The 14,056-nt window shown below is 39.9% G+C and overlaps 2 protein-coding genes across 3 annotated transcripts; both read left to right on the top strand.

Annotated features, from left to right (window-relative positions):
• Positions 1 to 244: 244 nt before the first annotated feature.
• zranb2 (zinc finger, RAN-binding domain containing 2) lies at positions 245 to 5,052 on the top strand. Of its 2 annotated transcripts, XM_014333896.2 has the most exons (10): positions 246 to 403; positions 1,017 to 1,069; positions 1,187 to 1,295; positions 2,046 to 2,128; positions 2,218 to 2,294; positions 2,422 to 2,574; positions 2,676 to 2,839; positions 3,211 to 3,270; positions 3,835 to 3,984; positions 4,206 to 5,052. In XM_014333896.2, the coding sequence occupies exons 1-10, from the start codon at positions 348 to 350 to the stop codon at positions 4,261 to 4,263; spliced, it is 963 nt and encodes a 320-aa protein (XP_014189382.1). In that variant the 5' UTR covers positions 246 to 347; the 3' UTR covers positions 4,264 to 5,052. The 2 variants fall into 2 exon arrangements, with proteins under 2 accessions (XP_005923430.1, XP_014189382.1); XM_005923368.3 differs by having other exon boundaries at positions 245 to 403; positions 3,835 to 5,052.
• A 964-nt stretch (positions 5,053 to 6,016) lies between these two features.
• Positions 6,017 to 13,713, top strand: ptger3 (prostaglandin E receptor 3 (subtype EP3)). The gene is made up of 2 exons (XM_005923365.3): positions 6,017 to 8,440; positions 9,051 to 13,713. The coding sequence occupies exons 1-2, from the start codon at positions 7,643 to 7,645 to the stop codon at positions 9,345 to 9,347; spliced, it is 1,095 nt and encodes a 364-aa protein (XP_005923427.1). The 5' UTR covers positions 6,017 to 7,642; the 3' UTR covers positions 9,348 to 13,713.
• The last annotated feature ends 343 nt before the right edge of the window (positions 13,714 to 14,056 follow it).

The raw sequence follows: 14,056 nt of genomic DNA on the forward strand, positions 1-14,056 counted from the left end.
TTATTTAAGTTCATGTGTGGCACTAGGAGGTCAGGTCATGTTAGGTAAGGTGGTTGTATTGAGTGTAAAAGGAGCATCCGATCCGATAATGGCCAACAGGCTCTATGTGTTTGTGAACTGCTGCTCAGAGTATCAAAACATAAATGACACTCGACTTTATAATGCAAAGTGTTTGTCATTATATAAATTTCCACTTTCAGAGCAGGAGGAAGTGGCTTTAAATAAGTACCGGCAGGCGCCTGAAGGTGGCAGTGTAGGGAGGGTGGACATGGCTTGTGCTGCATGGACACAGTGGTGAACGCAGCGTAGTCTGCCAGCGAGGGTAGGTAGAGCTTAAAGGCGCTAAAATGTCAGGAAAGAGTTTTCGAGTCAGCGACGGGGACTGGATATGTCCGGATAAAAAGTACGTACTCCAACACAGTGAATAAATCACAGTTTTTGGGGCTCTGTGTAGCAATAGACTGGTGCTTAGTGTGCAGCTGTTAACAGCAAGGTTAGCAAGTGTAGGCCTTTTAGCATGTGACTCATGCTAACGTTCAGCAGCTCAATAAAATGGAGCACTTTCACTCATAGTTTCGGCCTAGAACAGAGCAGAATGAACACGGTTTCAAGCTTACACGCTGGAGAATATCAATGCAAGGGGGATATTGCGTGCTAGTCTCTCCTGGGCGCAGAAATGCTATTTAGCACGCTAGCCGTGGTTAGCTAACGTGGGTTGGGTTGAGTGTTTGCACTCGCTGCTGTTATGGGTGGTGTTTATGATGTTGTAGAGGCCAAGTGGTCATGAGTGAAGAGTCTTTATCCGGAGTCAGCAGTATCGTGTTTCCAGTGAACTCCGTTAAATGCGTACGGACACAGTTGCTGCATTTGTCGCGGCTCAGGCTTGTGTCTGAGGAAGGAGCACAGGCTATTGGAAAGATGAATAAACTGCACCAGCCTGCAGCATACTCACACATGTCAAAGCGAGTGAGGAACGAGCTCAAGCCTTACCTGCATGTAACATTTTGCTTTTGCAGATGTGGAAATGTGAACTTTGCCAGAAGGACAAGTTGCAACAGATGTGGTAGAGGTGAGTCCCCCTTCTCTCTTATTGCTGTTATGTAAAGCTTAAGAATGCAAATAATCTTTATCCTTTGCATAATCATTTAAAATAGGTTGGTTTAATTTACTTTGTTTTTTAATGCAGAAAAAACTACAGAAGCGAAGATGATGAAGGCGGGAGGGACGGAGATTGGAAAAACGCTCGCTGAAAAGAGTCGAGGCCTCTTCAGTGCGAATGACTGGCAATGCAAAACGTATGATATCATCACAAAAAACGTCTTGGCACCATATCAGATAGGTGTCTTTGGTATTCGTGTTTTTCACTAAAGTGCAAGAAATAAAGATTTCATAATTCGTGAGTGAGGCAGGGTCCAAATTACCAATCACTATTATTGCTGAAAATGTGCAAAAAGTTCTGATAAATACCAGGAAAATATTTTTTCTCATTTATATTCGTAACTTGTACCTCCAGCATCGGATAAAAGTTTGGTACTTTTTTTTAACAAATGTTAGAAAAGACTCAGTCTTCTTTGGCACTTTTGCATATATGCAAAAATCCCATGTACACTTTCCATAAATCTAAATTATTTAAGAAGAACTTACAATGAGTCCCATGTGGAATATAATAAAAGAGGAGTTTTTGTACAGGAGTCTGTGGTGTAACACTTTTGCAAGAAATTTGACACTTGCAATTCGAATATGCAAAGTACCACTCAACATTTTATGGTTTGCATTGTTGCAGACAAATGAGAGCAACCACAGTTTGTAACACTGCAAGCTCCAGTTTACTTGATTGACAAGCTACGGGCAATATGACGCAGAAATATGAGATTTTCCACATGTCACACACGAGTTAGAAGTTAACTTGCCTACCTTTGCTGTAAACTAGATGCTGTTTGTGGACACCTTCATCTGGGATATTGTTGTAACAAATAGTGTTGCTGATTTTGGGATATAATAGTACTCTAACCAGCATTTCCCTCCACCTTCTTGTGTGTGTAAAGATGTGGAAATGTGAATTGGGCGAGACGGTCGGAGTGCAACATGTGCAACACCCCCAAATATGCCAAGCTTGAAGAAAGAACAGGTAACTCAATATATTCTGTAAATATTTTTTTTGTTTGTTACTTTGATCATCAGTTATTGATGGGGGTTTTTCTTATGTAATGCTTTCAGGTTACGGTGGAGGGTTCAATGAAAGAGAAAATGTGGAATATATCGAACGGGAGGAATCTGACGGTGAATATGATGAGGTAAGTGTCATCTGGTACCCGAAGATTGCTGCTCTGATGTTTGACAAGTGAAAGATTTTGGCTTCAGAGGAAGTCGACATTGGCAGTGTTCAGATTTATAGAGATGTGCTGTTTCTTATTCCACCAGTTTGGTAGGAAAAAGAAAAAATACCGTGGCAAGACCAACAGCACGTCTTCCTCAAAAGAAAGTGAAAAGAAGGAAGTCCCAAAAGAAGAAGAGGAGGAGGAAGATGATGAAGAGGAGGAGGAAGATGGTGACCTGTCCAAATACAAATTGGATGTAAGATTGATGATTGTAAATTTAAAAAAAATGCTGGATATTATAAAATGATTTTATTAAAAACAAAAAAGCACAACAACAAAAAAGCACTTCCTTTGCAGGATGATGAGGAGGAAGATGATGATGAAGATGGTGACCTGTCAAAGTACGACCTGATTGCCAGTGACGACGATGACGATAAGCCAGCTAAGAAAAAGGGCAGCCGCTCCGGTTCATCCCGCTCCTCCTCGCGCTCCTCCAGCTCCAGTTCACGGTCTAGGTCCAGGTAAAGGGTACAGGTCAAGGGTAACTCCGGGCAAAATGTCAGTATCGGCTCAATCTTCTTCTGATTTACTGATCAACATCAATTAAATGTCCTGTTGTGCTCATTTGTTGTCCTCCCTCTTCTAAACCCTTACCTTGTATTCATTCATATGGGATCCGTGTGTCTAGGATATTGTTGTTTTTCCTGTTTTCATTACTTTAATTCCAGCCACCCTGTAGGTATATTGAATACTCGCCGATGCTTTGAGGCAGTTTTAGGTATTTCCTAAGAGTAGCTTGCTGTTAATTGTGCCTGTTTCCACATAACCACCGTGCATAGCTCTGTCCTTCTGTAGAAAATATTGGAAAGGTTTTGTGTTTTTTGTCTTTCAGATCCCGCTCTAGAAGCTCATCCAGTTCCAGATCTGGATCTCGCTCGAGGTCCCGCTCCAGGTGAATGAGGTGACATGCACTCTCTCCCGTTAGGGAGTGTATGTGTGGGGCAGAAAGGTCCACAGCAGTCCTTTTACTTAGCTCTTACTTGGCAGAGATTTTTTTTTTTTCCCAAATTATCTGCTGAGAGGGGAAAAAATTGAAAGTCAGGGTGGAAGTTTAATGTAGTAAATCGTTTTCACTCACTTTATGTGGGCTTACATTTCAATTAGGCCTGAGAGTGCAATTAGTATTGAGTTTAAAGCTTACTTTAGCTTGTACGTGTAAATAGAGATCTCGGGTCTTTATCAAGCATCTCTCGGGAGTTACTCCTGCTTTACCCACTCAGTTATTGGGACTATATTAAAAAGAAGCACATTTTTCTTTATTTACATTTAAAGTAATTCCAAGTATACTCAACCAATGAGACATACAGCATCTTGAGTGAAATGTTCTCAGTACCAGTGATCCGTAGCAAAGTGCTCCTAATCCCCTCCTTATCAGAGAAGCTTGATAGAGATACCCACATTGGTGAGACCCTGTTGTACCTTACTGACCTCACTGCTTGGTTTATTCCTCATAAAGATCCAGCTCCAGGTCTGGAAAGGGCTCCTCTCCCCGGAAGAGGTCCCGCTCCCCCTCCTCCTCACCTGAGAGGAGACAGAAGCGCAGTCGCTCCAGGTCATCATCTGGAGGGAGAAAACGGAGGCGTTCTAGATCGCGTTCGTCCGAAAGGTTTGGGTTTCTGTGGAATACCACAATGGCACTGATTGTTGTTAGCCATGTGTCGCCTGGCTTATGGGAATTCAGTTTTACAGAAATACGTTCGCACTTTTGCCATGTTTATAACGCTTTTTATTTATTCTGACCTTGTACTTGGTTATGCATAAACTGAGTGTTAATGGTAAAGCGTGCTAACCTGTTTGTTCTTCCCATGGTGTTTTGTTTGATTTCAGGCGGCGTGGCCACTCTTCGGGATCGTCCCATTCTGGCTCCAGTTCAAAAAAGAAATAACTTTATTACTGTCTTTAATACAAGAAAAGGAATCCTAGTGGAAGTGCATGTTGTGTTGCCAAAAAACAAAGACAGAAAAACCCAACCCTCCTTTCAGTATACTTTCATTAAAAGTCTTAAACCCCTCCCAGCGAAAGAGAGGCAGCAGCTCCCTTTTTAAAACCACATTCATCCCGATATGTGACGAGTGTTTGTATAGGTTTCCAATAAACATAAATGTTTGGTCCTATATGAAAATTAAATATAGTGTCAAGAGGCTGTATTCCATTTTAAACCCACTTAATATCTTCATGGCAGTACACTTAGTTTCTGAAGAAATCGGAGCAAAATCTGTCCTTTTTTAATTTTGGGGCCCTAAGAGACACCAATGGTTTTTCTAACAACTAAATGGTTTGTTTTTTTAAGTAAGGGTGAATTCTTCAGCACCAATTTAGACTACTTGTGATTTAGCTATGAATTTTGGCCTGTTTGTTTGATTTTGATGATAAATGTCCTGTATTTTGTGTTTTCAAGGTAAGTATTTTACTTTTTGATAATGCTTGTTTTAAGTACGTTCTTGGTTTCTCAGTTTAGGTTTAATTTTTTTTTCTTTTACGTAATTGTGGCATATTTGGACTCCATGCTACTGATTATTTCTTTAAATTTGAAACAAATTAATTCACTTTTCTTTTTTCCTTTTTGCTCCAGATTAGTGCAGAAAAAGTAACATTTCTGGTAACATGGCAGAACAGTCTTTACTGATTAAAATACCTGAAATGTACTTGTGTAAATAAAATCCTGTCAACATTGCTTCCTGTTAATACTGTGTTTAATATGAAGGTTTTGTTGAGAGGTTGGGGTTGTCAAGTCAAGCTGTCTTAATTCTAAACTTGAGTATTTGAGAAAATGTGTAGAAGTTCGTCAAGAGGGGAAATATACATGTTTTTGAAGTTGGGGTTGTATTTGGTCTGGTTCTGTTTAGTGTCGCCACTTTGCAAAGCTCATCTTAACAGTAAGTGATCTTAACTTTTGTGATCTTCGGCTATGGGCTGGAAGTTTTCATGTTTTCAAATATTAACACCAAATTTCATCCTAATCTACACTACTGTAAATCTAAAAAACAATCGACAATAACTTTTTCTAAGGTCTTTTCACTGAACTGTTCTCAGTGTGGTCAACAGATGGCAGTTTTGACTAAGCTGGTAATCTGTGCGGAAGCAATGACAGTGCTGCTTCATTAAAACTCATTATAGCTCGAAGTTATACCCTTTAAATTAACAATCGCCTTGGAAGTGAAGCTGTTTGTCACTATCATGGTCTGTGTTGATAAATTCCAGATGCAGGAGGGTGCAGGAGTGGGAAAATAAACCCACTGGTCTAGTTAACATTTATTGGCTTGACAGATTATATTAAATGCAATAAACAACCGGAAAGAGGAATTTGGGCCACATAGTCAACTTCTTTACGAAATGGCCATTTCCTCGTACAATTATTAAAGTACATTTAATTTCAGATTTTGCGAGATTCATACTAAAGAACCAAACACGAACTTTAACACGATAGTTCAAAGTAAATGGCTGAAGAAATGCAATATAAACAATAGGGTGCTGACTACACAAAAAGCTCAGGTTTTAAAATCTTATGTTCAAAAAGGAGGTGAGAGGGATGTGGAGGGTGAGGGTAAAAGTGGTCCCAGTGGTAACTGGAGCACTCTGCAGTGACTCCCAAGCTAGGCGAGTGGCTCCAGCAGATCACAGGAACAACATCTGAGATCTCTGTCCAGAAGAGCGCAGTCCTGGGAGCAGCAAAGATACTGCGCAGGATCCTCAAGCTCCCAGGCCTCTGGTAGAGGAGCTTGAAGGATAGACAGCCCACAGAGGTGAGAGAGGAAGCTGGGAACTCAAGAGTTAAAAAATCCAAATAAAACTGTAAAATTTGAATTGTGACTATGCTGAAATTATATGCAATAGGCTGTTTATGTCACAATAAAATGGCTTTTTAAAATAAATTAACAAGTAAGATAAAATTGCTTAGTCTATTTTGAAATGCAGTTTAGCAAAGTGTGAAGTCTCTTCACATAATGGTGACAGTGCAGAGTTGATATCAATTGTTTTGATGGGGGAATAGATTATTCTACTGATAGAATATCTACTATCAGATGTGTTGCCATTGTAACAGAGAACTCTTTACAATGTAACAGTTACATTGTAAAGAGTTCTTTGTGGAAGATTTTCACCTCTGGGGTGAAAAAATCATGTAAGTTAATAACAACATTTTGACTTACTAATTCCTCGTCACAAGAGTTTTGTATGCAACTGTCTTTATGTACATTATAATCAAACCAGTCCTTTCAGGTTACTTAAAATATCTTTATAGAACGATGTTATCTTTATTGCATTATTGATGCCCTTTTGCCCAGATCACTTGGAGAAAAAAAGACATGTTTAATGCCACAAACACTTTTTTTATCCAGATAAATAAAGGGCATATAAAAGTCAACTTGCCAAAAACTGATTGCAGCTTCTATCTTGTGACGTTATTTCTGCCTGAAAATGATTTGATATCATTCATGGGAGATAGGTTTGACAGATTGCAGTCCAACAACTCATTTACAACAGTTCAAATACCGGCAATCATTTGTTGGCAAATGCAGGAAACCACTTTTTGGCAGAGGATCACAACACCGGTATTTAAAATGCTGTAAATAACTTTCTGGCCTACAATATGGCAAACATGGCTATCGGACATAGAAGCTCCAATCAGTTTTTGGCAAAGTGACTTGTATTTATCGAGGTAAACGTTCTCATTGTCATTAAATATATTTTTCAAGAGAGTCTGGCCAACCTGGAAACAGAAAAAGGCAACAAACATAACTTGTGTCTGAAAAGATATTTTAATTGGCTAAAAAGGACCGGATGGATTATAACGCGGGTACATTGTTATAGCGTCATAAAGATACTTGTAAGATAGTTAACTTCTTTATCTTTGTTATAACCCCCTGTAAATCATTTCGCCTGAAGCCTGTTTACCAATACAAGCAAACATGTTAGACACAAAAGAAAACCGCACAGAAACATCGATCGCTTTTTGGCAGAACACCGGAGGGTCGATGTCTGGTCCCTACTTACCGGTGCCCTTATTCCAGACACATAAGGACAGTGGTTATTACAGCACAGTGAGAATATGGGCTTCCTCCGGACCCGAAGTAGTCCCGCCTCCAGCGCTTAAAGGACACATCGCGCTTTACGCATCGCATTCAGTTGGAGCACTTTGGAGTGCAAGATGATGCCAGACCGATACGCACAGGGTAACAGCTGTATATAAGTGTACACTTTTAGAAACAATAACTGGATTCAGCTTTGATTCTCTAGAGGGCTTGCACACCACCAGTGAAGAAGATATGCTGGACGCCAACGTCTCCAAGACACTGCGCCAAATCAATTGCACAAACAATTCCAGTTGTGGATATGCATCAGTTGGATTTCCTATAACTATGATGATCACCGGAATGGTGGGAAACTCGCTAGCTCTTATCCTGGTGTGCATCTCCTACAGAAAGAAGGAAAATAAAAGGAAAAGGTCCTTCTTGCTTTGCATTGGATCTCTGGCGCTGACAGACCTGTTTGGGCAGCTTTTGACAAGTCCAATTGTGATTTCAGTTTACCAGTCTGGTAGGAATTTGAGTGACATCGACCAATCTGGCAAGTTATGCGCCTTTTTTGGCGTGTGCATGACAACTTTTGGCCTGTGCGCTCTCTTCATGGCGAGTGCCATGGCGATCGAAAGGGCCTTGGCTATAACTAACCCGCACTGGTACTCGAATCACATGAAGACAAGTGTGACAAAGCAGATTTTAGCTGTTATATGGGGTCTTGTTTTGCTGTTTGCTCTGCTGCCCGTAGCAGGGGTCGGGGAATACACGCAGCAGTGGCCGGGCACCTGGTGCTTCATCAGCATGGTGGATGCCAAAGTCCCAGGAAATGGATTCTTCTCCACCACTTTTGCCATACTCGGGATCTCGGCTCTACTTATAACACTTTTCTGCAATGTGGTGACGATCCGGGGCGTAGTTACCCGGTGTAAAACAAAATCAGGCACTTCTCAGTCTTCAAAGCAGTGGGAACGGCTCACCACGGAGACCGTCATCCAGTTGTTAGGGATTATGTGCGTCCTGCTTATATGCTGGTCTCCTTTGCTGGTATGTTTTTCACGTGCGTCTGCAGGATATATATTTTCTTACAGTGTACTTGCGTAGGCATATTTTATAACAATGTGCTGTCATAGTTTCATATAGTTATGTCCCTTAAAGTAATGTTAAAAATAAACACTGATTGGTTTTAATGTGTTTGTGTCAGTACTTGTCACAAACAGCTTTAAATCTTTATCCATCTTTCCTCACATAAATGATGTCATGCACGTTTTCTCTGAAAGGCTGCTGCCTTTTGCCATTAAGAGGTAATCCACTTAGGGGTCCTGTTTAGAGATCTGCATAGTGCGCAATGAGATCATGCATTGTCAGTCACATATTCAACAGTCCCAGTGAGATATTAATAGAAGGCACAGCTCTGTGATAGCAGAGACCAAAATTAGTTTTTGCTCATTCCCCGACAGGACTGTTGTTAGAGTGTGTTTCCGTTATATGATTTAGTGAACGTAACATAGGCTTCTGTACACAAAATCAGAAACTATTTTCTAACCAGTGATTGTTTCTTCAGTAAATTAAAGCTTTTGTCACTTAATGGCATGCTTTCTCCTCATTCTCTTAGTGTGAAAAAAAATAAAGTTCTGCCCAAACATCTTCCCCTCAGGTGCTGATGCTGAGGATGCTCTCCACCCAGGTCTTGTCCGATCAGTGTAATTCAAAGGAAGCATCAAACCGCACCTCCAATCAGGATTTCCATCTAGATTGTAACTTCTTTCTGACGGCGATACGCTTGGCCTCCCTCAATCAGATCCTGGACCCGTGGGTCTATCTGCTCCTCAGGGAGATCCTCCTGCGCAAGTTCTGCATCATGGCTAATGCTGTCTCCAACTGCTCTTCAGAGGATCAGAAAGAGACACAGACAGCTCTTAACAAACAGAACCAAGAAACAAAACCTTCATAATGCCCTCCTCTAAAATGAATCCAGCCTTGCACAGTAATTCCTATCTTGTGACTCTGAAGCCAGGAGAGCTTTCTATCAGGATAATGAAACAGGCAAAAGAGTGGGAATGGATTTCTGCCCATGAAAGGATATTGTGCAGCAGGAGCAAGTGTAGCCTCTGTTGCACTGATAATGAAATGAAAAATATCTTCTGAGGATTCGTTTTGCATAAAACACATTCCATTCAAAGCCACCTAACCAGCATGCGGACGCATGACCGTGTCATCTCATGCAACATCTGCTGTGCAGTTACCAGGAACTCTATTGTCACCCGTTTTCTTTTTTTTTAAAACAAACTCAATATTTCAGTATTGGGGCATTCAAACTGACTCATACGGAAGTGCTGAATCTCATGCTCACTGCTTTCTGTAACTTGAAGCCATAAGCTAACTAAAAGACAAATGTTTCTTGTGAATGTCTGTGAGTGAAGGTACTGTAACTTGCTTAAATTAGGTTGTGCATATCTTTAGCATCTCATACATGAAATGTAACCACTTGATTTAAAACTCAAAGGAGCAACTAAAGGTAAATTCCAAACTGGAGGCAGTTGTAAATAACATTATTTATTAGTCTCTATGATATTTGCTGTTTCTGTGCTGAATGCCAATAATGCTACCTGCCTGGCATCTGTTGTATAGACTATACTTTGTAAAGTTTATTGTACAGTTAAGCTGTACATGGTGTTCCTAGGGGAACAGCTGGGACTACGAAAATGTGAAGTTTTAAAGTTTTCTTCTCCTGTATATGAAATGCACACGGAGACAGTTTGTAATTGTTGGCAACTATCCTTTTAAAATATGTTGAAGGCAAGTCATATGAAACGAATGCCCACATCTGGAGGCATTTCACTGGATTAAAGGGTTTTAATGATCTGCGAGAACACAAGGTGTAACGACGAATGTGCCTAATTTCACCAGCCAAACCTGTTTGGACAAAAAAGAAAAGATTGGTATAGATTTTAACCAGTTACATCAATGAAAGTATAGACTGGTGATCACAATCAAGAACAGTGGTGCAATGAACACAGTCAATGTCAAAATGTCCAAAGCACCACAAAGTGTAACAAACTCATAAACAGTTTATTTGAAGCTGCTTGTACAACAGGCTGCCATCAGTCGATAATGATGTGAGTCGTCACATTAATGCACCTTTGCTGCTACTTGTGAAGTTTTGCTGCAGGCACATGATTTCGACATGTTTTTAGCCTTGTGATATATGCCTTTCATTCACTGGTGGTTTTCTGGGATATTGTGGACAGCCCCATTTGTATTCCACTATTGTTTCTTAGTACCCGCTATATTTTGTCATTACAGCCTCAATCCTGCCCCTAAATAGGTATGAATTATTAATTCCTTTTAATGTGTATAGTGCAGTTTCCCCCTAAGGTCTCAGATAAAGTCAGTGTCATTTCTAACGAGGTGGTTTGCTTCTAGTGCCACCAGAATAAATGTTGATGCTGCTGTTAGAAAACCACGGGCATGGCGCTGCAATTATCTTACGCCACCATATTTATGTTATTTTCTGTACTTGTTTTTGTACATATTGTTAATGTTTGACAGCCTCGGGGGCCGACTCATTTGCTGTCATGGTAACCTTCAGGTTACGGGGCAAATTCTTGTCACAACTCTGCCTTCTCAGCATATCAGCCAACAAGATTAGGCTGATGTCCTCTCATCTCTGCCATGTCTGGTTTTGCCTTTGCCTTTCAGCTGTGAGAATGCACACGGGCTCTGTGGTAATGATCCGATCGGAAATTGTTGTCTGCAAAAAGCCATGTGAAAAATGAGCTTTTTCTCTTTGCTCGTATCTGTTCATCTGAGACAGAGTTTATCTTGTGTTGGTTGTGAAGGCTGAGTGCCTTACACTCAAAGGATTAACCTCGTTTGTTGTGTGAAAAAGGTGTTACAGGAAACAAAAAAAACTCTTTCAGGAGAGTTGGTGGCTACATTTGGCTGAATTTCACATATAACACCTAAGTGTTATTACACAGACACAAGAAGGTTTTATTTTAACGAAGACTTCACAAACTGAGGAAGTATTAGTCGCAACAAGTGCCCTCATTATGCCTTAGTTGATATTCATTTGAAAAACTCTTCGCTGTGGTTTCATTCATGCACTCATACAGTGAATGCAGCTATTTACAAGTTGCTCTGGAATAAACTGACTCATTTAGCTACTACTTAAATCTACATCTTGTAATTGTGCCAGGCTTCTATCCAGGACGCTTCAGGCTCTACATGCAAAATAATCACACAAAGGAAAATAGTGTAGAGCTGACAGGCTGCACATGCTGTCAAGAATTTATCAGGGTATTAAATTCGCACCCCCACAACATAAAACAAAATGGAATAATAATTATTTAAACACAATTTTCTCCCGACCTAATGGGCCCAGTAAAAGTCTAAGCAATATTTACAAGGAGTGCTCTCTGGCTTTCTGGATGGTAGCTGTGTCCTATGAAGTATGAATGTTCATTAGTTTCCAGGATGGTACAAAGTAATATGAGGTCTCCAAGATCTAATATTTGATGGCAATAACAGCAAATGTTTGGATTTATAAAGAGGTGTGCACATTAAGACGAACCCACTACCAATGCTATTAAAACCAGGGAATAAGGACTATTGAATTTAGTTTTAATCATTTACTTAAACTGCATTCATCTGTGTCAGCACCTTTTTGAGCACACGGTGTAAGCGCCACTAGCATCAAAGGGAAGCTACGGTTACGCGGTGACTTAAAAAAAGAAAAAGAGAAACCTGCAGAACACAGCAATGCCAGCAACTCCACTTAGCTCCACTTAGTCGATAAAGCTTGGAAGTGATTTACTGATTGCCACTCGAGCTTTATGTCTATGTCTGTGATTTCCAGATAAGAAGAGGCTGTCTCTAAAATCGTTTGCTTGATCGACATTTTGCACTTAAACTTGCTTGGAATTGCAATATTTCCTTGGAAATCAGGATAGTGGATCACTTTTTATCATTGTGGTAATCATTTTCTTTCCCCTCCTTTCTGAGACAAATATAAATCTCCTCGAGAATCACGTTTAGTCATCCTGTAAAAGTCAACTGGGTTTTTTATTTTTCCATGTTTGTGACTTGGATAAGACTTTCTTGATTTTCTTGTTTTTGTTTGTATGAAGAAATGGCAGATTTCATGTAAAGATGTAAAGAGCAGGTCACTGCTGACGTAAATTACTTACTGTTAAAAGGGAAGAAACAAGAGGTACGCGAGGAAAATGTTCCTCGAGTCTTTTAAACCAAGCACACAGTGGTGTTGTGTGTGTGCACAGTTCAATAGAAAGAGGTCAGGCCCACCAGCCAGGTTTCTCTAAGGAATGTAAATAAATACCCGATGTCCGTTAAAGGTACACGTCCTCATATTTTCCTCCCATGCTGCTGCTTTTGAATGTTATATGAGAACTCTGCGCTCTCACTGAAGTTTCACTAAATTCTTACAAACTCTGGGACCCAATTCTCAGACGAGGGCTATCTGCAAACCTTCACACAGCGACGTCGGCAGTGCTCTTGTGACTTTCATCCTGGGGTCAGGTGGGGAATGCTGTGACCTCTACAGCTTTGTGCTTTTGTTGTTTTTTTCTATCAAAGATTAAAGTTATGTAACAATATGTACTTGATTTGTATCTGTTCAGCTTTTAATGCACTTTCAAATCATTCTGTTTCACTGCTTCTGGCTGAATATAATTGTGTTATTAAAATTATTTTTTGGCTGTCTAATAAGCATATTTTGATTTTAAATAATAAGTCGTTCATTGTCACACCAATTAAAGCAGCCTGTGAAATGTGAAGTGGTAATAAACTGCAATTAGTCTGAGCCAAACACAACATTTTTTTTTAAACTGAGGAACTGGGCATTCTGGTACCCACTGGAAAAAAAAATTTCATGTGCTGCCAATTTGAGTCTGACAACGGATCTTTGCTGCCTTTACTTTCACCCTTTATCACACATGAACTGTGCTTTGAATTTTAGAATTTCACCCCTTGTGTATGAAATCAATCAAGAAACAATGAAACTGTTAACATTCTTTACATGAAAAAGACAAAAGACATGAACTATTTTAAATGTTATGCGTGCACTCGTAACTATTTTACATTTACATATATTTTACTCGGCCTGCTGAGATTTTGTTGGAGTTATGAGAACGATGATTTGAGAGTAAGATGATTGTTGCTTGACGGTGAATGTTTTGGACATTGTAAATCTTTTGAACGCTGTTAACAACTCTAAAGCATGTGTATGCTTCTTGCGCTTCTCGAACTTGTGCAATGTGTTTCCAATGGACCAATAAAAAGAACAATGCTGCACTAAACACTGTACTGATCAATCATTGCATAAAAGGGTTTTAATTCACATGTTTGCATCGTTTGAGGTACATGAAAAGTGTTTACCCTCCTTCCTGACTTCTTAGTGTTTTGCATATTTTTCCCTTACAAATTTCAGTTCGTCAGACAAACAAAAATAACCCAAGTAAATACAAAATGCAATTTTTAAGTGATAATTTCATTTAATAAGGGGGTTTGGATGGATGGATGGATGGATGGATGGATGGATTATAGCTCTAGCTTCAGTAACTTAGACTGCTTGTAATGAGGTTATGAGAGGACACTGTCTAGGCTACAATTAGTAAAACACATCACAAGTCTGATCTGTAG

This window comes from Haplochromis burtoni, unplaced genomic scaffold (genome assembly GCF_018398535.1).
Source record: "Haplochromis burtoni strain Fernald_Lab_line unplaced genomic scaffold, NCSU_Asbu1 Contig_5, whole genome shotgun sequence".
Lineage (NCBI taxonomy): Eukaryota > Metazoa > Chordata > Actinopteri > Cichliformes > Cichlidae > Haplochromis > Haplochromis burtoni.

Excerpts from the sequence above, each read along its gene's own strand:
- zranb2 (XM_005923368.3), top strand. The coding sequence starts at position 348 with ATGTCAGGAAAGAGTTTTCGAGTCAGCGACGGGGACTGGATATGTCCG. Across the intron at positions 1,296-2,045 it reads AATGACTGGCAATGCAAAAC|ATGTGGAAATGTGAATTGGG; the intron begins GTATGATATCAT and ends GTGTGTGTAAAG. Across the intron at positions 2,575-2,675 it reads TGTCCAAATACAAATTGGAT|GATGATGAGGAGGAAGATGA; the intron begins GTAAGATTGATG and ends CTTCCTTTGCAG.
- ptger3 (XM_005923365.3), top strand. The coding sequence starts at position 7,643 with ATGCTGGACGCCAACGTCTCCAAGACACTGCGCCAAATCAATTGCACA. Across the intron at positions 8,441-9,050 it reads TATGCTGGTCTCCTTTGCTG|GTGCTGATGCTGAGGATGCT; the intron begins GTATGTTTTTCA and ends TCTTCCCCTCAG.